This window comes from Delphinus delphis, chromosome 13 (genome assembly GCF_949987515.2).
Source record: "Delphinus delphis chromosome 13, mDelDel1.2, whole genome shotgun sequence".
Taxonomy (NCBI): domain Eukaryota; kingdom Metazoa; phylum Chordata; class Mammalia; order Artiodactyla; family Delphinidae; genus Delphinus; species Delphinus delphis.
The window spans coordinates 40,264,055-40,287,462 of NC_082695.1; the positions used below are offsets into that span (position 1 = coordinate 40,264,055).

Sequence of the window (23,408 nt, forward strand, 5' to 3'; positions counted from 1 at the left end):
ACTATAGAGCTTTTTATTTATTATTTTTCTTAGCAGTGTAGGGAGGAGTTAGCTAGATAGAGGGAAGATTTCACTACTAAAAATGAAAACAATTTTTAATAAGATAATTAGTTCAAATAGCAAGAAGATGTGTGGTTCTTTTTGATGTCCTACTGGCTTCCTCTCTCATTTTGAAAGGGATGCATTTAAAATCTTATTTACAAGGCTTCTATAGGTAATATAAAAAGCAATGCCCAAATCATTTGCATTTGTTTTTGGAAAATCAGACCTCATATATTAAGTGTCTTTCTTTCCTTCTTTTGGGGCATTTCTCTATCAGCCTTTTGTTAATGGTGCTCTGAGCCACAGCGGGGCACAGCTAGTCGCTAAGTGGGTAACTCACTGCCACGTAAGCAGGCTTTGACTATTTTGCTATGGAGTCGCCCCATTATTCTGTTTGATTGGCTGGATGATATATTCTGTTGAGAAATTGTGTCAAAGCAACAACTGAATCACAGGGAGTATTTAGAACAAGTAAATTGACTTAAATGATGCACTTTTCTCTCTAAAAGATGTCTGAATGTAGAGAGAATGTCTATGGTGACATCATTGAGGCAGAGATGATTAGCAGTGTAGCTTCAGTCGTGACTGTTTATTCCGCCATGTACACACATTTATCATTGACAAAATCACCTTTAATCTTATTGCCCCTCACAACAAATATTCATTTTTTTATTGTCTATACATATTGGAACAGAGTATACACAGAGCTTTTGTTTTCATATTAAATTCTGTCAGGGATTTTTCTAGGTTATAATATTCCATCTGTTTTTTTTTTTTTTTTTTTGCGGTATGCGGGCGTCTCACTGTTGTGGCCTCTCCCGTTGCGGAGCACAGGCTCAGCGGCCATGACTCACGGGCCCAGCCGCTGCGGCATGTGGGATCCTCCCGGACCAGGGCATGAACCCGTGACCCCTGCACTGGCAGGCGGACTCTCAACCACTGCGCCACCAGGGAAGCCCTCCATCTGGTTTTGTTAATGAGTTATTTTTTTCTATTGTAGACTGCTTTCCATTTTCAAAAAATTTTCAATTGTAAAATATACATAACACAGTTTACTATCTTAACCATTGTTAGGAGTACAGTTGAGTGTGTGGTACATTCACAGTTGGTGTGCATTCCATAACTCTTTTCAGCTTGCAAAACTGAAACTTTATATCCCTTAAACAACAACAGCTCATTCTCTCCTCCCCTGCGGGCCCTGGCAGCCATGCTACTTCCTATCTCTCAATTCGATTGCTCTAGGTACCTCATGTGGAATCATACAATACTTTTCTTTTTGTAACTGGCTTATTTCGCTTAGCATAATGTCCTTCCTCAAGGTTCACTCATGTTGCAGCATGTGTCAGAATTTCCTTCCTTTTTAAGGCCTAATAATATTTCATTGTATATATACACCACGTTTTGTTTATCCGTTCATCCATCGATGGACACTCGGGTTGCTTCCACCTTTTGGTTATTATGAATAATGCTGCTAGAATATGGGTGTACAAAAATCTGTTTGAGTTCCTGGTTTCAGTTCTTTTGGGTATATACCCATAAGTGGAATTACTGGGTCATATGGTAATTCTATTTCTCATTTTTTTGTGGAGCCATTATACTGATTTCCATAGTGGCTACATCATTTTACATTCCCCACCAACAGTGCACAGTGATTCTGATTTCTCCATATCCTTGCCAACACTTGTGTATTTTCTGCTATTTTGATAGTATCCATTCTAATGGGTGTGATGTGGCATCTCGTGGCTTTGATTGGCATTTCCCTAATGATTAGTGGTGTTAAGCATCTTTTCATGTGCTTACTGGCTCTTGTGTATCATCTTTGGAGAAATATCTGTTCATGTCCTTTACCCACTTTTTAATCAGGTTGTTTGCTTTTTTTGTTAACTTGCAGGAGTTCTTTATATAATCTGGACATTAACTCTTTTTTCAGGTGTGATTTGCAAATATTTTCTGCCATTCCATAGGTTGCCTTTTCACTTTGTTGATTATATCTCTTGCACAGAAATGTTTTATTTTAAACATTTAGGTAGTCCAACTTACCTATTTTTACTTTTGTTGCCTGTGCTTTGGTGTCATAGCAAAGAAATCATTGCCAAGTCCAATGTCATGAAGCTTTTCCTCTATGTAGACAGTTGTTTTTTTAAACCCAGGTTTTCCTTATTCCGGATAATGGTGCAGTGAATGGCTTCATGGACTTAGCTTTTTTCTTCTGTTGACATTATTTTACTTTACTTTTAGAAAGAAAAGTGAAATACTGGATCCTTTTAGTCTCCTTAAAGCCCATTTTTGGAAATATTAGGCAGAGCAGAGGATATCACTTGTCCTGTTAGCAAAAGTTGTTTCTGAAGGAATGGTGTGAGGCTTCTGGAGAAGCATTTAATGATGCCTTGATCGGTGATTGTACGAAGTTGACCCCCGTGATCCTCTGGGACCGTGATTTTTAAAACAGCATGGGTCACAGAAAGGGCACAGGCCTTTTAAGAGCAGTCAGGGTAGGGGGTGTGAATTTAGGTGACTGTTTCTTCAGTCCTCAGCTTCGAGATCTCAGGGCTGCAATGAGATGAGGTGACTACCATGGACTGATTAGGGTCACATGGCCCTGGATTTCCTTGGTAATATACAAAGTCCAGCCTCCCCACACATTTGAAGGGGAGAAAAGTCAACATTATATGAATATAGAACATTTTCAGAAAAATGGAAAATGCCACTATGTTTGGGGGATAAAATTACATTTGAAGAAACATGTTTGGTTAGGGACTGTCTTCTTGTAATTATGCCCATTTATTTAATGGAAAAATATTCCTTTGAGAATCAAATGTGTACATTTCCTCCCACAGTATTTTAAGAAACAAAATCTTCATCAGTCCAATTTTTAATCTGCTGGAGAAGCTTTGTTTTTTAAAATTTCCATGGCGATGTTCATAAATTTAGAAAAAGACCATCCATTGCTTCTTTGTATTTTCAAATTTTCCTACCTTTGGGACAGTTTTCATACAGAGAGAAAATTTTAAGCCATTTCATTACTGGTGTTTCATTTTCAAAAAGCAGACTATGGCAGTGACCATTAGAGTCCTTCTCATCAAAGGATTTCAAAAGACATCTTTGGGGAGCATTTTTTTTTTTTTTTTTTCTTTTTTGCGGCACGCGGGCCTCTCACTGTTGTGGTCTCTCCCGTTGCGGAGCACAGGCTCCGGACGCGCAGGCTCAGCGGCCATGGCTCACGGGCCCAGCCGCTCCACGGCATGTGGGATCTTCCCAGACCGGGGCACGAACCCGTGTCCCCTGCATCGGCAGACGGACTCTCAACCACCGCGCCACCAGGGAAGCCCTCTGGTCACTTTTAATTCTCCTATCTCAAATTGTTATTATTTATTATTATTTTTTTTTATTTTTATTTTTTTTGCGGTACGTGGGCCTCTCACTGTTGTGGCCTCTCCCGTTGCGGAGCACAGGCTCCGGACGCGCAGGCTCAGCGGCCATGGCTCACTGGCCCAGCCACTCCGTGGCATGTGGGATCTTCCCGGACCGGGGCATGAACCTGTGTCCCCTGCATCAGCAGGTGGACTCTCAACCACTGCGCCACCAGGGAAGCCCTCAAATTATTTTTGAAACAAATCTCAGTCATCATTTTATTTGTAAATGCTATCATATACACCTCTAAAAAAAATAGTCCTTAAAATGTAGTATAATACCGCTTCTGTACCTAAAAAATTAATATTAATTCACTAATATAATCAAATACCCATCAGTGATCATTTATCTGATTTAATTTTTCTTTTTAATTTTTTCTTTTTCATAAGGAAAAACTTTCTGTATAAGACTGTATACATATGTAAATATCACAGTGTAACTACTTACAACCAGATAAAGGATATTTCCAACATTCCAGCATCCTTCCTTGGGCTCCCAGTATCCCCCCAATGGTACCAGTGTTCTGAACTCTGTCATCATTAGTGATCAGAATAGTGGTTTTGAGCTTCATATAAATGGAATCATTCAGTATAACTCTTTTGTGTCTGGCTTCCTTCACTCAACATTACGTCTATGAGATTAATTCATGTTTTTGCATTTAGCAGTAGTTCTTTTTCATAGCTATGAACTGTTTCACTGAGTGAATATGCTGCAATTATTTGCTCTGTTCTACTGTTGATGGACATTGGAATTGTTTCCAGTTAGAGGCTACTAAGGGTAAGACTATTAAAAACCATGCATGTCTTTTAGGGGCATAATAATTCAATTCTGTTGTACATATTTATTTAAGAGTGAAGTTACTAAATCGTCGATTGGCATGTGCTCAGTAGATCGGGCACGTGGATGAGTTTTAGTAGAGCAGGTGCACAGCTTTAGTAGATTCTGCTAAGCAGCGTTTGAGACTCAGTTACTCCACAGCCTCGTTACCACTTGGTATTATCAATCCTTGTAACTGTGGCCAGTCTGAGAAGCATATAGTGGTGCCTCATTTTGGTTTTAGTTTGTATTTCCCTGATAATGAGTGCTTTTCAGCACTTGTTAATATGCTTATTAACTTTTGGATGTCCTCTCTTGTGAAGTGCCTATTAAGACTTTTGCCCTTTTTTTTTTTTTTTTTACTGGGTTGCCAGTCATTTTGTACCGATTCATGGGTGTTCTTTATGTATTCTCAAGATGAGCTCTTTGTTTGATATGTGTATTTGCCTTTTTCAGTCTCTTAGGAGTGACCAGGAATGCTTAATTTTAATTAAGTTTTGATATTGGGTAATGTAGGCCTCCAGCTTTGTTGGTCTTCTTTATATTTGATTTGGCCATTCTAAGTATTTTGCTTTTCCATGTAGATTTTAGAATCAACCTGTCAACACACACACACACACACACACACACACACACACACACACACACACACACACACACACACACACACACACACACACACACACACACACACACACACCGGGATTTTGCTTGAGATTGCATTGGAGCTACAGTGCAGTTTAAAGAGAAGATAATATCTCAGCAGTAATGAGTCTTCCAATCCATAAGAATTGTATATCTCGTTATTTAGGTTACTGGTTCACAACCAGGGTTGATTTTGCCCCAGTAGGACATTTGGCAGTGTCTAGAGACATTTTGGTTGTCACACCTTGCCGGGGGTGGGGTGGGCGGAGGCAGTGGTTTGTGCTCCTGTCATCATGCAGGTAGAGGACAGAGATGCTACTCAACATCCTACAGTGCACAGTGCAGCCCACCCCCACACCCAACAAAATTATCTGGCCCCAAATATTAAGAATGCCACTGTTGCAAAATGCTGATTTAGAGTTTTCATTTTCCTTAGTAATGTCTTGAGTTTTCAGTGAAGCAGTGTTGCACGTTTTTGTGAGTTATCCTTAGCTATTAATATTTTCATGCTATTGTGAATGATAATTTTTAAAGTTTCACTTTCTAATTGTTGCTAGTGTATATATGTGTTTATGTATATGTGTGTAGTTACATGTAGGATATGTGTTTATGTATATGTGTGTAGTTACATGTAGGATATGTGTTTATGTATATGTGTGTAGTTACATGTAGGATATTTGCTGCTTTATGTCTCTTATGTCCCAGTTGTTTTATATATATTTTACAAGCTCCCTTTCAGTCTCTTTTGACCCTTACATTTTTTTATTGTTGTTGAAGAAACTAGCGTCTTTGTCCTGTAGAATCTCCCACAGCTTGGATTTTGCTGATGGTGTGAGTTTAATATTGTCCCGTCTTTATGATCACTGTCTGTATCCATTAATTGATTAGGAGCAGCTACAAAACAAGATACTCTGATTCTGTCATTTGCTTTTCATTTATTAGCCCAGGACATTTCTGTAAAGAGACCCACCCCACATCTGATTGGTTACTCTGAGTTTATAGAGAAAAGGTGTGGTAAATGCTATTCTTTCCCCCTTTTTTAACAGTTTTCAAAATAATGAATTGGTTCTCTAGGATCCTCCATAGGCAACCAGTGAGTTGTTGAGTTGTTTTTTAACTAAAAAGTATCATTATGAATTTAGTTTTAAATTATTTGATATTTCAAGCCATTGCTGTTTTTACCTCATTGGTGGTCAAATTGTTACATCTTTGGCTTGAACCTCTTCAGGAGCCTAATGTAGTTTTTAAACTTGCTTGCTTTCTGTTATAACACAATATTCAAGGCTGTTGAACATTTCTTGCCCCTGAGCTTGAATTAGCCATCTCTTTGTGGATCTTTGACTTAATGTATTTAGAGAGGGTGCTGGACCATGCTGAATACTACTGGGTGGTCATTGTTTCTAGGCTTTGAATTAACTTTATCCTTTCTCCTGTGCACAAAATCCTTGGTTTCAAAAAACACCAACGTGGGCTTCCCTGGTGGCGCAGTGGTTGAGAGTCTGCCTGCCGATGCAGGGGACATGGGTTCGTGCCCCAGTCTGGGAAGATCCCACATGCTGCGGAGCGGCTGGGCCCGTGAGCCATGGCCACTGAGCCTGTGTGTCCAGAGCCTGTGCTCCGCAATGGGAGGGGCCACAGCGGTGGGAGGCCCGCGTACCGCAAAAAAACAAAAACAAAACAAAAAAACCCCACCAACGTAATTAGGCATTGTTTTATCACAAACTACATACCCAACAGCTGTAGAATAATGGTACCAACTTGACTGGTAAAAATATGATTACTGAAAACAAAAATTTTTTTTGCAATCTTTTGGGGTCTTCTTAAGGGTATTTCATAATAGGGATGTGCTGTCAGATTACTGTATTTTAAAGTCGTTTGGAATACTTCTGCCCTGTGTGGTTATTTTACCAACTGGGTTGGCATTTAGGTACATGTAATTCACTTTACATTTGAATGTTTAGGGATCGCATTATTAAAATTTGATATTATGACGTACAATATTTACATGGTTCCAAAGTCAGATCTACAAAACAAGAGGTATATACAAAGAAGGTTCGTTTCTGTCCTTGTTTCTTCTTCCCTATCGCTCCCTCACTTTGTAGGTATCCGTTAAAAAACATGTTTATGGGTTAACTTACCATTATTTTTTTTTCGATATCGCATGTATGTGGATTTAGATCCTCCCTTCTAAATAAGTGAGGTTTTCACGTTGTGGTCTATTTCACTTGCCCCCCACCTCCTTTATGTAACTCTGGTATTTAGAAAGGTTTGTCTTTTGGTTCTAATGCTTACCTTTATACTCAACCTTTACCTGATACCTCGCTCCCCGCCTCCACCCTTGTGCTGGTCATTGGTTCCCAGTGTGAACCTCTTCCTTCTCCGCCCTCTGCATCGGTGTTGAAGTAATGATCTCCCCAGCATCAGTGTTGAAGTAATGATCCTTGTACTCTTTGGAAACATTCCCAAATCTCCAAATCGAATACGTTTTATGTGGAAACACATGTGTGGGCTGCAGTTGATTTAGAGGAGGTGAGTTAATGTAGGATCACCTGGGTCATGTTGAGTTAAAAAAAATAAAATCAGGTGAAGGAAACAAGTGAACCTTGTTAGAGGAAGCTCTTACAGCACCAGGTAACATGCAGCACGAGGGTTCCTGCTTCCCTGTCAGTTCATTTTCCAGTGGCTAATGCACCCCAGGTGCCCTGGGGTCTATGGAGACAGTACCTCAAGGAGGGAAAAATGTTTCTCTTGGGCTGATTTGTCACTTAAATGAGAAGATAGTATGTGAAGTACTAAGGGCTAGGCGAGGGCACCATGCATCATTAATAGCCTGGGCTCTCAGAAACCTAAGTTTAGTCCAGAACAAGAAGCAAATGTAGCAACACTAGGCCCTCGATTCAGCATCTTTTCATTCCTCAGATGGCTAATGGCTAAGGTGTAAGCGCGGAGCGGGCAAAGACGGGGAAGCTGGGCTGATCAGCTCTTGATTGAAACGTTCCTGAAAGGCGGAGCTCTTTCATTCCTTCACTGATTCATGTTTGTTGGATGCCTGCTGTGTGTAAGGAATAATGGTGAGGGAGAAGAGGCAGAAAAGAGCATTCTAGAGGGGACCTTCATACACAACCCAGGTTATAATGTAGCGGGTAGAAGCCTGTAATGGCACGTCCGGGGAGAGCCCGGGTAGAAGCCTGTAATGGCACGTCCGGGGAGAGCCCTGGAGTGGAGAACTGACGTCTGATCAGGTGCAGAGTTGGGAGGATGGAGCCTGGGCTGCGTGCTTGCGGAGGTGCCGTTGGAGCTGGTTCACGGGTGTGAGTGCTGGTGTGGGATTCTTCACCTGTCACGACACCTTCCTAATTCTTGGAGGTTTAATATGCAGTGGGGGTAAACAAGCTCTTCTTCACTGTAGAATTTGAGTAGGTCCCAAGCAGATGGAAAAAAATTGTAGCAGAGGGTTAACATTCCAAATCATTTGAGTTCCTGATCCCCACCCCTGCCCCCAACATAAACCCCACCATCCAAGAGGAAAACGGATGTGCATCCCACTTGACCCTGCAGTGCTACCTCTAGCAGCTTATCCCAAAAATACATTTGGACTCCTTGCAAATTACATGTACAAAGATGTTCATCTGAGCGTGCGGTATATGTGTGTACGTACGTATGCATATATCCATCTAAATGTACACTCTCTTCTTCCCATACACACCTCCACCAAATACACACATGGTCACCTTGGACTTAAACTAAATTTCCAGTAGGGGATTGACTAAATACATTGTTTTTGGCTTTTTTTTTAAATAATGACCATATATTACTTACATAATAACAAAAGCAGTACAATTATTTTTAAGAAGGCAGTTACAACTTGCTTTCCCTTTTAGTGCCATCTACAGAGACTTGGATTTTTGTACTGGTTGTGAATTTGAAGCAGAATGTTTATATTTTTATATTCTTTGAATTAGTATTACTTTGACTTGGCTTCATATTTTTGGTTTACATATAAAATTGGATAATGATTGTGTATTACAGCAGGGTGATGACTGACTCCAGGGAGGTATTCTTAAAGTTCTTTGGATGGGATAAGTGAGTTTGCCAGGTCTGGCTTAGTGGTAAAACCCTTTGATCTACTCTGAAAATAATACTTAATTTATGTGTGGAAAGTTTTGAACATGTTTTGCATTTAAAAAATGAATATTAATATGATGTCACTTGTATGTGGAATCTAAAAAACGATACAAATGAACTTATTTGCAAAAGAGAAATAGACTCACAGACACAGAAAACAAATTTATGGCTACCAAATGGGGAAGGGGGGGATAAATCAGGAATTTGGGATTAACAGATACATACTACTACATATAAAATAGATAACAAGGACTTGTATAGCACAGGGAACTATATTCAAAAAAAATTGTAGCAGAGGGTTAACATTCCAAATCATTTGAGTTCCTGATCCCCGCCCCTGCCCCCAACATAACCCCCACCATCCAAGAGGAAAACGGATGTGCATCCCACTTGACCCTGCAGTGTTACCTCTAGCACTACCTCTAGCATCTACAAGATATAGTCAATATCTTGTAATAACCTATACTGGAAAACAATCTGAAAAAGAATATACATAGAAGTGAATCACTTTGCTGTACGCCTGAAACATTGTAAATCAACTATACTTCAATTTTTAAAATTTATAAAAATTAAACAAAAAATGAATATTGGACTTCCCTGGCGGTCCAGTGGTTAAGACTCTGCACTTCCACTGCCCGGGCTGTGGGTTCAATCCCTGGTCGGGGAACTAAGATCCCACATGTGGCGTGCACAAAAAAAAATAAATAAAAATTAAAAGAATATTAATCATCTTCCTTTAGCCACGTGTTTTCAGTTGTTGGATTGGTTTACTAAAGCAATGTCAATTATAATGTGACTTTCTTGTTCTCCTTGCTTTGAAGAATCAGGTGTGGGGGGAGGTTCTATCCTGGTGGACAGACCTGTGAACTTCTTGCCTGTTTTACTTTTTTCTTAGGGTAATTTAATTGGCTTGAAGACCTTAACAACTTCTGTCGAATTATTGGGAATATATAGTGATCCTGATATGTCAAATGCTTTTAAAATAAAATTTCACAATAAAAATTATTTTGTTTTCTTAACAGAAATCGTAGCCCATTAATGAGTTTTGGAGCCAGCTTTGTCAGTTTTTTGGTAAGTTTATGTGGGAAGAGGTTTTGGTGGGAGGGAAACAAATACATAATGTATGTCTTTTAGTGGTTACCTGCTGTAGAGATACACTATTGTAGAAGATCTTTTACAGTTTAAAACTGGAATAAAATTTTTGCCTATTAACCAACACTTACGAGATACCCTTCCCTAATTTTAAAGATTAAATGCTTATATCTTCTAGAGCATTATATTTTTTCCAACCAAAATCCTTTATAAAATAAAAATATAATTGAAAGACCTTTCCAAAAATTAAAAATGCATTAGAGTTGAAAAGAAAAAAAAAGTCAGACTTTGGATAATAAAGGTTTACTTTAAAATTATTGAATAAATGTGGATCAGAAGACAGGTTAAATTAGCAGATTTAAAGTTTATCGGTTACTTTTGCATTTTTGAATATTAATATTTAGGAATTGAGAGAATAGGTTGCAGTTAGGTTTTAAAATAAATTGGGCAATGTACAAAATTGGATGCCTTTAATTAGGTCCTTCCAAGAACCTGGTGTCCTGTCTCTGCCCTTGTAGCCTGTTCATCTCAGAAACCTCAGTTCTTCTGGGAGAAAGTAGCAGGTTTTCAGCAGAGAAGGGATGATTTTTTTTTTAAACATCTTTATTGGAGTATAATTGCTTTATAATGGTGTGTTAGTTTCTGCTGTATAACGAAGTGAATCAGCTATACGTATACATATATCCCCATATCCCCTCCCTCTTGTGCCTCCCTCCCACCCTCCCTATCCCACCCCTCTTGGTGGTCACAAAGCAAGGGATCATTTCTACCAGTCAAATGTGACCTGAAAAAATCTACCAGGATCAGGTGCTTGGAAACAAGCTGTCAGTGGAATTTTTCACTGGGGACCATAAAAAATGAGTTCCTTAAAAGAGAGCCCATTGGAATTGCTGTCCCTGAAAAGATTGATAATTGATAATTTTCAAAGTAGTACCTACTAGCTGATGTTTCATTAGCATTTTGTGCTGTCCTTGATGAACCCAGGGATCCATGCGTGGGTAGAAAGTGCTTTCAGTGAGGCTCTGTTCTAAAAACTGAATTAAGTGGACCAGTCAGAAATCGTATAATTTTTTTTGTTACTGTGTTTAATAACAAAAAAAATGTAGAACAGTAATTGCAAGGACATTTGTTACCATACATTTTTTCATGCTGGTGTAATAGAGGTATGTTCTTATTTCATATTGAGATTATAGTTTGTTTTTTTTAATGAATAGGGTATGCTGTAACATTCTGATTCTTTGACTGTCAATAAATCATTTAGATGGTTTTTCCCCCTAGTTTGGAGTTGTGTTGTAATAAATTGGCCTAAATTTTCAGACACTTACTGATTCATTCTTTCCTTATTTCTTTCTTGGAAGAATGCCATGATGACATTTGAGGAAGAAAAAATGCAGTTGGCATGTGATGACTTAAAAACCACAGAAAAGCTGTGTGAAAGTGAAGAGGTTGGAGTAATTGAAACAATCAAGAATAAAATTAAGAAGAATGTAAGTACTATGTCTTTAAGTTATGAACTATGTGCTGCTTACTTAGAACATTGTTTATTTACTTGGTTTTTGGTGTTTAGAACATGGCTAAAGCATTAAATGTTTCTTACAGCTTTTGATTATGTAAAGCGTGTTTCTTAAAGCAATAGAACCCCCTTTCATCATTAGAGCTTTTCAGTGCATATTCTTTTGGTATCTTAAAATTATCTTCTTCCACAGTGGACCATGCTGCAAGGGCTTTTGTAGGTTTTCATGTATGTATTTCAGATATGTTGCATTGGCATAATTCAGGAATTTAGCTGTTACCTCCTTTTAAAGCCCAGGGCTCCCCAGCCTTTGGTTATAAATAAAGTCACAATGATATCATAATCCACTTTTCCTGATTTTTCTTTCACCTTTCAGTGCAAAAGTTCTAGACTTTGAGAGGCATCCTCCTACCTCTGATGTTTCTGGAGCACCCAGGGGAGTCACATGTGTCACTTGTTTAGTTGACAAACCAGTCTGTCGGTTACAGTCAGGAAAAGTCACCTGTCATTTCTGCTCCTTTATGTCACTCCAGGTGGTTTCACCTCTGCTCTTGCTTATGGTGTCAGCCATGTGGAAGCCACTGATGGGCCCAGAGTACTGTCTCCTGACACTCCAGAAGAGCCACAGTTCTCCTTGATTTCTCGTTTCTCCAAACTGTACATCAGTCAGTGACCAAGTCCCGTTGACTCTTTGTTAAATACGTCCTGAATTCATCTACTTTCCCTGCCAATGCACTGGGCCAGCCACTATCTCCACTTGCCTAAGACAAACCCTCACTGGCGTTTCTGCCTCCAGTCTCACTGTTCTGTAATTCTTCTCCAAAATACAGTCACTAAGATGCGAATTATACATCGCTGATTTCATTTTCAGTGTCCCCGCCCCCTACCACTGCCATTGCACTAAAATCCAAACTCCTTAATGTAGCTGACTTGTCACTGACTTCTCCTCTACCTGGAACATTCGTCTGCCTCTTGACCTGGTTCATATCCATTCTTTAGTTCCTCCTAGATGTCATTTTCTCCAGAGACTCTTGTCTGAGCCCCCAAGCCTATTAGTGTGTCTCCTACAGGTTCCCATAGTTCCTTGTACTTCATCCTTCAGAGAATTTACTGCATTACATGGATGTCAGTGTTCCCTCATTAGACTGTAAGCTAATTTACATGTCTGTGCTCAGTATCTAGTACCAGGCCCAGCACATATGTTAGTAATCAACATTTGTAATGGGTCCTTGCAATTTAAAAGGCATTTTCACATACAGTATCTCATTAGCCCTTCCAACAGCCTTGCAGAGTAGATGTTCTTACAAGCAGAGAAAACAGAAGCATCAATAGATTGACATTTGCTTAAGCAAACAGGGTAATGGGTGCTGGAACTAGATGAGGAACAACAGTGACCATGGTGAATTCTGCTAATCTAGAAAAAAGAGAAGCCAGCCATTTTGTCATGTACACTATGTATACTTTTGTCATATTTGGAAAAATCCTGTCATTTCTTATATCACTGTGAAAGCGTATGAAAACTAACCTATTTTGTTCAAGTTTAAGAACGCACTGTTACATTTCAGAGCGAATTTTCTTCGTTTAGCATTCTTTACGATGAAAACCAAAATCTTATTAAAAAGTAGGGTTTTTGGGTTTTACTTTTTCATATTTTATAGAGGTAGTCAACTTTAGAGATTATGACTTAAATTTCAAGTTCAATTTGTGACTCATTCAAAGATAATTTTTAATTCCAGGGTGTTTTCTCCTTAACTAACATGTAATCAGTTTGCAACCCTCACATCTCGGTTGTGTGCACCAAACGAATGAACCCTAATACTATAGGTCCTTTCTGAAGGCAGATGGCTGCAAAGTGGCTTTTTGGGTTGTTTACCTGGGGCAATGTTTTGTACCTTCAGTGATTTTTTATTTTGGATAAGTAAGAACTTATGTTGTTTTCAAAAAGGTAAAACTCCGAAGTTGTGTGTGGGCTTTCATGTTTCCCATGAACTCAGTGTCTGTAATTTAGAGTATGTGTCTTTGAGTTCCAAGCCTCTTCATCAATGTATTGTTAACAAAATAAAGCTGGACTTAATGGGGGAGGATAGAACTACCAGGCTCAGAGTGTAAATTTGGTCTTGGATTTCAGCAACTGCTGTTTCACACTCCCTGCGTGAAATTATTTTGCACAATAAAGTAATAGTTGTTTGGAAGGAATATTGTTCTTGGGTGTGATTTATTGGTGTGTACTTTCTTCCCACCCAACAGGTTGATGTCCGAAAATCCACCCCCTCTATGGTTGACCGGCTTCAGAGGCAGATAATCATAGCTGACTGTCAAGTTTACTTGGCTGTGCTCTCGTTTGTAAAGCAAGAATTGTCAGGTATGCCGAAGCATTGTTTTTAATGGCTTTTGCTATCCAGTGGACACAATTGGTAATACCTTTTATTAATTAATTTATTTATTAAGAATACCTCATATTTCAGTCTTTGAAAACATGTAGCATCTCTTTGGGGCATTATCCTGATTTATTACTTGAGAAATTGAAACCACAAGTGCTTAATGTGTGTTTAGTAGAGAAGTTTTAGTTCCAAAATCTGTTTCGTCCTCTTGTATCCAGATAGTCTGTCATACTTAGAGATATTACCAGTGCCTTAGATTGATAGATTGATGGTTTTTTTTTTCTTGTGGGAATCAAGTTGTGATAATAACCCTTTAAAGTGAAATATAACCAGTTTAAGTTACTCAGAAAATTGTTATTGAAGGCCTGAGTGCGTACTAAAGACTTGCTAAGGTACTTGAATGACTTACATTTTAACAACCCTTAATGAGGAATATAAACTGATTTCTTACTTAGTTTGCCCAAGACAGATGTTTTCCAGGATTTTGTAGCTTTAATATCTTGAGTGGCATAGACTGGAATTGAGGCTCTCAGAGCTTGCTGTAAGATTCACTTTGACACTAATTCTTCCTTTTATGTGGTTTTATGTCGCTGATGCTGATGGCAGAAACCTGCCTCTTTGGTAGATAGGATTTACTTGAAAGAGTGAAAATTCAAAAAGCAAATTGACTAAAATTCACACTGAGAAAAGCATTTTCTTCCAAACCTGAGATGAAAAAGGGTATGTTCCTGCTAAGTCATAACATACACTTTGCTTTCTGGATTACCGGCAGCCAATTTTCCTGTCCCTTTTTTTTCTTTCTTGTCTCTCTCTGTCTCCATCTCATACTTGAGGTTTCTTTGTTTCTTCTCTTTGGCTCAAGTCAGAAGTAGAATTAACTTTTATTGTGACCTCCAAATGTGGGCTTCCTAGTAATTATCTTCTCTTTTTTTTTTTTTTTGTAATTATCTTCTTTTAAAATGTGTTTTATGGTTGTACTATGGTCTTTTCCTTTTGATCCAATTTTTTTTTTCTCTTTGAGTCTCATCTCAGGACTCTCCCAATAACTATCTTACTTATATGGTTGAGGGCTCAAAGCTCATGTGAATTTTCTATAACACAGTGATTTAAATCCCCCATTTGGAGTGCCACACTCACGTATATGTAAAAGAGTAGCGGGAAGAGCTGGACCTCTTTGGTCAAGACCGGAGCTCTGGTGTTTTCTGTGATCTTGGACTACTTTTTCCTGAGGCTCAAGGACTTTTCTAAGGACCTATTAAGAAAATATCTGTGGAGAGAAAAGGATAAATCAAATGTAGTAAAATGTTTGGGGAATCAGGGTAAAGGATATCGGGGAAACTTTATATTACTCTGTCCTTCACATGTTCATTCGTGGGTCCATTCAATAAATAATGATAGAGCACATACAATGCTAAGCACTGTGTTCCATGAGCAAATCCAGGCCATGGTCCCTGCCCTCATGAAATTCAGAATCATCAGTTAGTACTATTTATTTTTAAAATTACTCTGATTGTAAAATTACTAAATATTGCTTTAGAAAATTCGGAAAATATAAAATAATGAAAAAGCAGGTCATTTCTAATCTCACTACTTGGAGAAAATCACTCTTTATTGCAAATGTTCTGTTTTTATCTTTCTCTTTCTTTAAAAAATTAAATCTGTGGTGTTTTGTATCCTACTTTTCCCTTTTAGGTTATAATTCACTTATTTTTCCTATAGCTCAGAGTTTCAAAATATAATTTTAAAAGCATTAATTTATCATGTGAATGTGCCGTAATTTATTTAACCAATTTCTCTTGGACACTCATGTCCATGTTCTTTGCTTTGCTTTTTGTTGTTTTAGTGAAGCTGAACTTAATTTTATATTTTACCCATAAACTGTATTTCCTTCACAAATTACCTTCGTGACCTTTTCCTGTTCTCTTAAAAAGTTGATATTAATCAGCTATTTAATCCTGTTTATCATAGATTTTTTTGTGTTTTGTTTACTTTAGTAATTTTTTTTTTTTTGCGGTACACGGGCCTCTCACTGCCGTGGCCTCTCCCGTCGCGGAGCACAGGCTCCTGACGCGCAGGCCCAGCGGCCATGGCTCACAGGCCCACCCGCTCCGCGGCATGCGGGATCCTCCCGGACCGGGGCACGAACCCGCGTCCCCTGCATCGGCAGGCGGACTCTCAACCACTGCGCCACCAGGGAAGCCCTACTTTAGTAATTTTTACTGGAGTATAGTTGCTTTACATATCATAGATTTTTAACAGCACTCTTGGTTCTTCCTGATGCCGTATAATTTATTGAATGTAATATTGATAGTGAAAGGAAATTGACAGACATGAAAACCTCAGGTTCTAATAAACACATGTAATGGTCATTTGCTTTATGAACAGCTCAGTATTTGTCTCAAACAAACAGACATAACTAAAAATGTGCTTCATTTGCCTTTCAGAAACCCTCTAGGTTATAAAACTATGAAAAATTTACTCTTTGTTGGGATCCGTTTCTTAAACTTTGTTGATGGATAATTGTTTTGGAACAACCCCTCCTTGGAGATGTTTGTTGTAGGTGGTCCTCCCCCACCCCTTGATCAGGTGGCCCAGAAGTGGGTGTGGGTACACACTCACCTGAGCTCCAGGTAAGAGTGAGTCTGTGTGAATTTGTTAGTCCTTCTGACTTTCGAAAGAGCTCCTGTATTTTGTCTCATATGAATTTCTTTATAGTGAATTACCCCATCCTCTCTGTCTATTTTCCTATACTATTTTTTTAAAGATTTATTTATTACTTATTTATTTTATTTATTTTTGGCTGCGTTGGGTCTTAGTTGCGGCACACGGGATCTTTTTGGTTGAGGCATGTGGGATCTTTCACTGTGACGCTTGGGCTCTTCGTTGTGATGCGTGGGCTTCTCTCTAGTTGTGGCGTGCGGGTTTTTTGTTCCTCTTCTCTTCTCTAGTTGTGGTGTGCAGGCTCCAGGGTGGGTGGGCTCAGTAGTTGTGGCGCACAGGCTCTTGTTGAGGTGCGCGAGGTCAGTAGTTGGGGCCTGAGGTCTTAGTTGCCCCGCGGCATGTGGGATCTTAGTTCCCGGACCAGGGATCGAACCCGTGTCCCCTGCATTGGAAGGCAGGTTCTTTATCACTGGACCACCAGGGAAGTCCCTCCTGTACTACTTTTTAATTTACTCTATTATCCAAAGGCCTTTGTTGTTGTCGTTTGCAGTGAGCACATGTGAATTACTTTAGTAACAAAAAGTATTTATTTTTAAACCGACTTGATGGCTTTTGGCACCTTGTTTGTTTCCTGTATTTCCTTTGGGCTTGAAGATCGGCCCCATGTCTTACTATTCTTGGCAATAAGGTAACGCTCAGTAAGTTTTCCTCAAATGAGATTGGGTTTTCCTTGTTTCACAGGTGAGGCCGTTGAGGCTGGATGATTTGTTTGAGGTTGAACAGGTTTACACAGTGATGACAGAACCAGGACCTGAGCTGTGGACTTCTTATTTCATATCTGAATTCCTAGCACTCACAGTTTTCCCTTCACCTTCATTTGGTCACATGAACCACCAGCCTCCCAATGGCCCAGAAACCCGAGGCTCTCGGGGCCTTGTCCCTCAGCCCCCGTGCGCACGTGCGCCTTCCGTCCTATGGAATGAGCCCCCGGGAGAGTAGAACAGCCTCCTGTTGGCCCGGATGCTTTTCCAGACCACATTCTCTACGATGCCCCTGGAGCGCTCTTTCTAAACCTTGTTACACCTGTGCTTCAGACACTTAGCTGTTCTGCAACATTGCCTACAAGGAATAGTGCAGATTCCTTCCTCGGGTGGCATGGAAGAACCTGCCCCCTACCTCGCCGCCACCGCCTCTAGCTCGGCAGGGCTGACTGCAAGTCTCTGAGGCCCTGCCTCCTCGGGCCTTGGTGTGCGCTGCCCTCTCGGTTTGGAACCCCTTTTGTCTTTCTCTTGTGCCTCCCCAGGTGCAGCCTGGGTCTACTCCCTTCACGTTCTCCTTCCTCACTGACTTCATCATACGGCCTCTGTTACTCTGCTTGGACCCCGTCCATAGCCAGTTAGAGCAGTCGTCACACAACTGTACACATCTGTATTTACATGTCTGCCCACAGTAACAGATGGGAAACTTCTTGAGGGCAGGGACTGTGTCTACCTGCTATCTTTTTATTTTTCTCCACATTTATTGAGCATCTACTATGTGTCAGATTCTGGAAGGTGATAGATGCTAATGGTCTAGAGATGAATGAGATGTAGCTCTTGCCCTGAGGCTATTGAGAGTTAGTGGGGGAGGGAGAAAGAGGACTAAATAAGTTCTCATTCAGAGTGATACTTTCACCACTAGACATTAGACATGTAAGTTAGTCGGAGAGGTTGCACAAGGAATGAGCAATTCCTCAACTCTGCTGGGAAGGTCAAGGATCCCTAATCCTGAACCTGAGCAGGGTTATAGAGAATGGAAGTCCGTTGTCTTCTCTGTGTCCCTGTCACCTGATATGCTGCCTTTGCCTAACACATGGTGGGTATATAAATGTGAATTAAAGAGAGGGATGGAGGAAGGGTGATGTCGTTCAGGAATGAGATGCATGATACTGAGCCCTAGGAAGCCCCAAGAATAGTTGGGATTGGAGAAGGGAGTCTATCAGAAGTCTGTTGACTGGGGGTAAAAGTAATAATGAGGAGGTGGGCTGACTAGTGGAAACTAAATCATCTTTTTTTTTCCTTCCGAAGTCTGTTATGTGGGTCACAAGGAAGCCAAGGCTGAACTTCCCTTCCATTACAGGACTAACCAGCCTCATCCAGGACAAGCAAACAGACAGAATGCTATGGTAGGGCCTCTCACCAGACACAATCCCTACTAAAAAAAAAAAAAAAAATTTACAAAATTTATTCCAGGATCCATTTAGTGTAACTTGATATTTCCATTTTCCAGACAACTCTTGTCCTTTCTAGGGGAGGACTCCCACCCCCGTTATGGGGACAGGGTTTCCCATCTCTCCTGCATCTCTGGTTGGTTGAGGCTGCCCCTGACAGGGGAGGGCGGTCGGTCTGTGGTTTTCTGCTCTCTGTGCAGCCCTCCGGGGACGCAGGCACGATGGTTGAATGTTTTATGTCTGACGTTTCAGAGGAGCCTATGAGAGCCCGTGCAGATTGAGGGGCCCAGTGTTCAACTGTTTTCTCTGCTTGTTGGGCAGAGGCTGCTCCTGGCCGCGTTGCTGGGCATCAGCTGACTAAGCGTCCCTCCCGCTGGGGCCGCGGTGCTGTGGGCCCGGAGCGCAACTTCTCCACCCGGTCCTCACGCAGCCTCTGCTCCTCCCGTCGGAGTCTGGCTGAGCTCAGATGTTTCGGTCACCGCATTTGGGACATGGAGTCGGGCGAGTCCTGGGACCTGTTTCAGTGCAGAGTTGAACTTAAAAAGTGGTAAAAACAAAATCTGTTTCTCTCTAGGTCCTAACTTTGTACACATCTCAGTTTCTAATCTTCGATGAGTCAAAACTTTGAGTTCTGTTTACCCGGCTCAAGTTCAGGACTTTAAAGCTTGTTACTGGAGACTTGAACATGTGCTTTTAAAATAAATGTTAACATCTAAGCTCTTATCTTAGGCAAGAAATTAAAGATGTTGAATTAATTTCATTTTTATTCTGTAAAAATGGGTTTTTACCATGTTGGTTTTCTTTTCCTTTTGTTAATTGAGTTGCTTCCATTGCTGCCACTCTTTTCTGTAACTCTTCACCTGAGATCTGGATTACTACAGCTTGTTTCCCTAACACTAGTCCCTTTAACTCCAGTTTTAGGGAGCCCCTGCTTCTCCCGAGCAGGTGTCCTTCCCTTAGCTGGGTACCACTGGGTGCATCATGCCTGCACCCATCCTTGGCCCAGCTTGTCCCCTGATTCACTCTGCCTCTGAACAGCTTTCCATCTGTCCCTTCATACTTACATTCCTGTTGCTCTCCCCTGGAATGCTGCATTTCCCTAAGTGCGTCCTCAATAAAGTGACAGTAGCCTGGAAAATACAGGGTAAAATGGAGTTAATTTTTTCCCTCTAACTTTCCAGTTAGGCTTGGGGACAGGAGGGAGTAAAGTTTTCTACTGAAATCCTGCAATACTTCTTTTGCACTTTTAAATTTATGTATGTGCTTATTACATAGAAAACAATTGACTGTCAAAAAGGAAATAAAGAAAGGGCAATTCACTCATAATCTCAACATTGTTTTCGTTTTTCTATGTATGACCCAGTGGACCATATAAATAAACATATGCATATATAGTCTTCTGTTACACACATTTTTTTCACTTTTATTTTCTAATTTTATTGGGCATTTGGAGGGCTGAGATGTATGTCTTATAGTTCATTTGTGTCCCTCAGGTGCCAAGCACAGTCCTAGGCATGTGATAGGAACTTAGTAGCTCGTTGACATTTTTAGGGTTTTGCAATTTTACTTTTCCTCTTTTTATTTCATTTTTTATCTGTAGCCAATTATTATTTCTTTTCAGTTAGATTCAATTGCTTTTGTGTTCTCAGGACTATATATTTTAGTTTCCTTTTTCTTGGTCTTTTTCTGTTTTTCTATTCAATCTCTGGCTTTTTGGATCATAAGTGAGAGTCACCTTTCTTGTCTGTGGGTGTATTGGATTCACCTAAGCACTTTGCTAGCATACAAAGAAGTGTCAAGGTCAGGTTTTCTCAAACCTCTCTTTTTCCCACAATACTTCCATTTAGGAGGGAAAAAGTCACTGAGCCTCTTAAAGGCAGGATCTATGTCTTATTTCTCTTTGATTCTCCTAGAACAGTGCCTAAAAGTAATATTAGCACAGTAAATATTTTTGTTAAATTGAACTGAATAAAAATAAATTGTTTCAGATATGTATTACTTTTATAACAATAAATTATACACATAGTACCGCCCCCCCCCCCCCCCCCCCCGCCAGCAAAGCTTTTGTAGACTGGTTTATTTTACTTCTTCATCCTGTCATGTAGCAATCTTTGCAGTGCACTTAGACTACAGGACATTCATCACCCAGAACTTGTGGGATGGTTGTGTTTTGAATTGTGATCCCATAGGAGATACGGTCATCGTTTGCCAGAAAATTGATACTTTAATTAAGATAGTAGCTTGAGTTAATGGATCAGGGGTCCCCAAGACCAGTGATTAGGAGGACTCAGAAGATAGTCATACTCATGGCTATGATTTGTGGCAGTGAAAGGATACAAAGCAAAATTAGAAAAGGGAAGAGGCACAGGGACGAAGACCAGGAAAAGTCAGGCCCATGCTTCCCAGGGTCCTCTCCCAGAAGAGCCACACAGGATGCGCACGATCCTCCTGGCAGTGAATTATGACGACACCTGTGAAATGTAACCAACTGGGGAAGCTGGTTAGTGACTCAGCATCTGTAGTTTTTACTGGGGACTGACCATGTAGGCACCCCGCTGCCTGGTGCATACCCAGACTTCCAGAAGGAAAGCAGGTGTCCACATAAAACATTGTTCATGCAAACTGTAGGCACAGTGAGCCCCTCTTACCGGTTCTGGGAATGATGGGACCCCTCCCAAATCCAAGTTCCCAGATACCAGCCAAGGGCCAACCTTGTAAACAGGCCTTTCAAAGGAGAGCAATAGGCCTGCTATGTTAATTCTTTTCTGCACATGCCATATAGTCTTAGATCACTTTCAATTCAGGGATTGGACTTTTATAAATCAGATTTTATGTTATATATTTTATGTCATTCAAAAATAAATTAAAACACTTCTTTCCCTGCTGTTCTAAAGGGCCTGGAAGCCTGGTACATGGTTCCTGTTGTCTTCTGTTGTGCTTTGAGGTCAGAGTATCAGTACCATTATTGGTAATGGTGCCAAAGTTCTCCTCTATAGTTACTAGAGAACCATTTTACAGAAAACTCCCTGTGGAGGACCTTTTCCCCAGATATGTGGTGGTGGTGCACTCACTCAGACAAGCACAGGTCTATCGACGCCCCCACTTCCCTTCCTCATCAGAAGGGAAAGATGTTCGCAGGAGAGGGTGAGGCAGGACTCAGACCTGAGAGGGGCCGGTGGGGCGTGGAGCAGGGTAAATCCCAGGTTTATCTCTCCCTTTGCCTTTGTGGCACACATTCTCAAGGTGGCTATGTTAAGAAAATTGGCCTAACAGAAATAAAGGGAAGTGGCTTTAAAAACAACAGATTTTCACCCTGCGGTGTGAATAGCTTCTGCTTTGCCACCCTCCTTCCCTGGAGCTCTCTAGGCTGGGCAGTGGGGGAGCTCCATTGTCATACACACCAGATAAAGCCCCCCAGCCTCGCTAGGTGCGGCTAAGCCACGAACAGGCATTGAATAGAGGTGCATTGGGGATTCTTTGCATTTTTGTATTTAACGCTGATGACATTTTTGTTAATAATCTGGCCGTTTGTTCACCCGATGACTATTAATCGTTTTGTTTTGCTTGTTTTATTTTTTGGCAAGTCGCCATGCTTGGTGCTTGGGTATAAATTTAGCAGCAAATTTAGATTTAGAAGTTGCTCTTGAGGAGGGATGAAGCACAAGGTACGCAAATTTAAGAGTTGTATCCGGAAAGCGCCATAGTTCAGGTAGTTCAGGGATGTGGTAGAGGGTTTCACAGAATACGTGGGAAAAAAGTCCGATTCAGATGATGCTTGCATTCATTCATGTAGCAGATATTAGATGCTATGCCCTCACCTCGGCGTGAGGGGCTCGATACAATGAACAAAATAATACATGGTTCTTGCCAAGGGGTCATCCAGACTAGTAAAGGGAAACAGACAACAAATAAGGAATTTAAGCCATATGAAGAACAGAAGGTTTCATGATGGGTAATAATTTTTATTGTTTTTTAAAATTTTGTTTTTTCAGGTCATTCTTCAATATCTTTATTATTAATGTAGGAAAATTATTTTGAATACTTGTTTTTTCATACTTTTCTCCCCTTCTCTTTATAGCATATATAAAAGGTGGGTGGATCCTTAGGAAAGCCTGGAAGATTTACAATAAATGCTATTTGGACATCAATGCCCTCCAGGAGCTGTATCAGAAGAAGCTAACGGAAGAGCCCTTGACTTCTGACGCTGCAAATGATAATCACATTGTGGCTGAAGGGGTGTCTGAGGAGTCTCTAAACAGACTGAAAGGTGCTGTGAGCTTTGGATATGGCCTTTTTCACCTTTGCATATCCATGGTGCCCCCAAACCTGCTCAAAATCATCAACCTGCTGGGTTTTCCTGGAGACCGCCTACAGGGGCTTTCTTCACTGATGTATGCAAGCGAAAGTAAGGACATGAAGGCCCCTTTAGCTACGTGAGTAGCTATATTGCAATGCTTTGGTAGATAATATAGTGTTGAAAGTAAGTGAACGACAATCAAAACCTTTATAGGAA

General features: G+C 40.4%; 1 protein-coding gene across 1 annotated transcript in view; it reads left to right on the top strand.

The window, feature by feature from the left end:
- The window catches only part of TTC39C (tetratricopeptide repeat domain 39C), a 105,913-nt gene that overhangs the window by 39,329 nt on the left and 43,176 nt on the right, over positions 1-23,408 (top strand). Inside the window, exons 2-5 of the mRNA XM_060028816.2 lie at positions 10,062-10,110; positions 11,490-11,618; positions 13,892-14,006; positions 22,974-23,328. Of these exons, the coding sequence (XP_059884799.1) occupies positions 10,062-10,110; positions 11,490-11,618; positions 13,892-14,006; positions 22,974-23,328 (648 nt within the window). The remainder of the gene's footprint in view (positions 1-10,061; positions 10,111-11,489; positions 11,619-13,891; positions 14,007-22,973; positions 23,329-23,408) is intronic.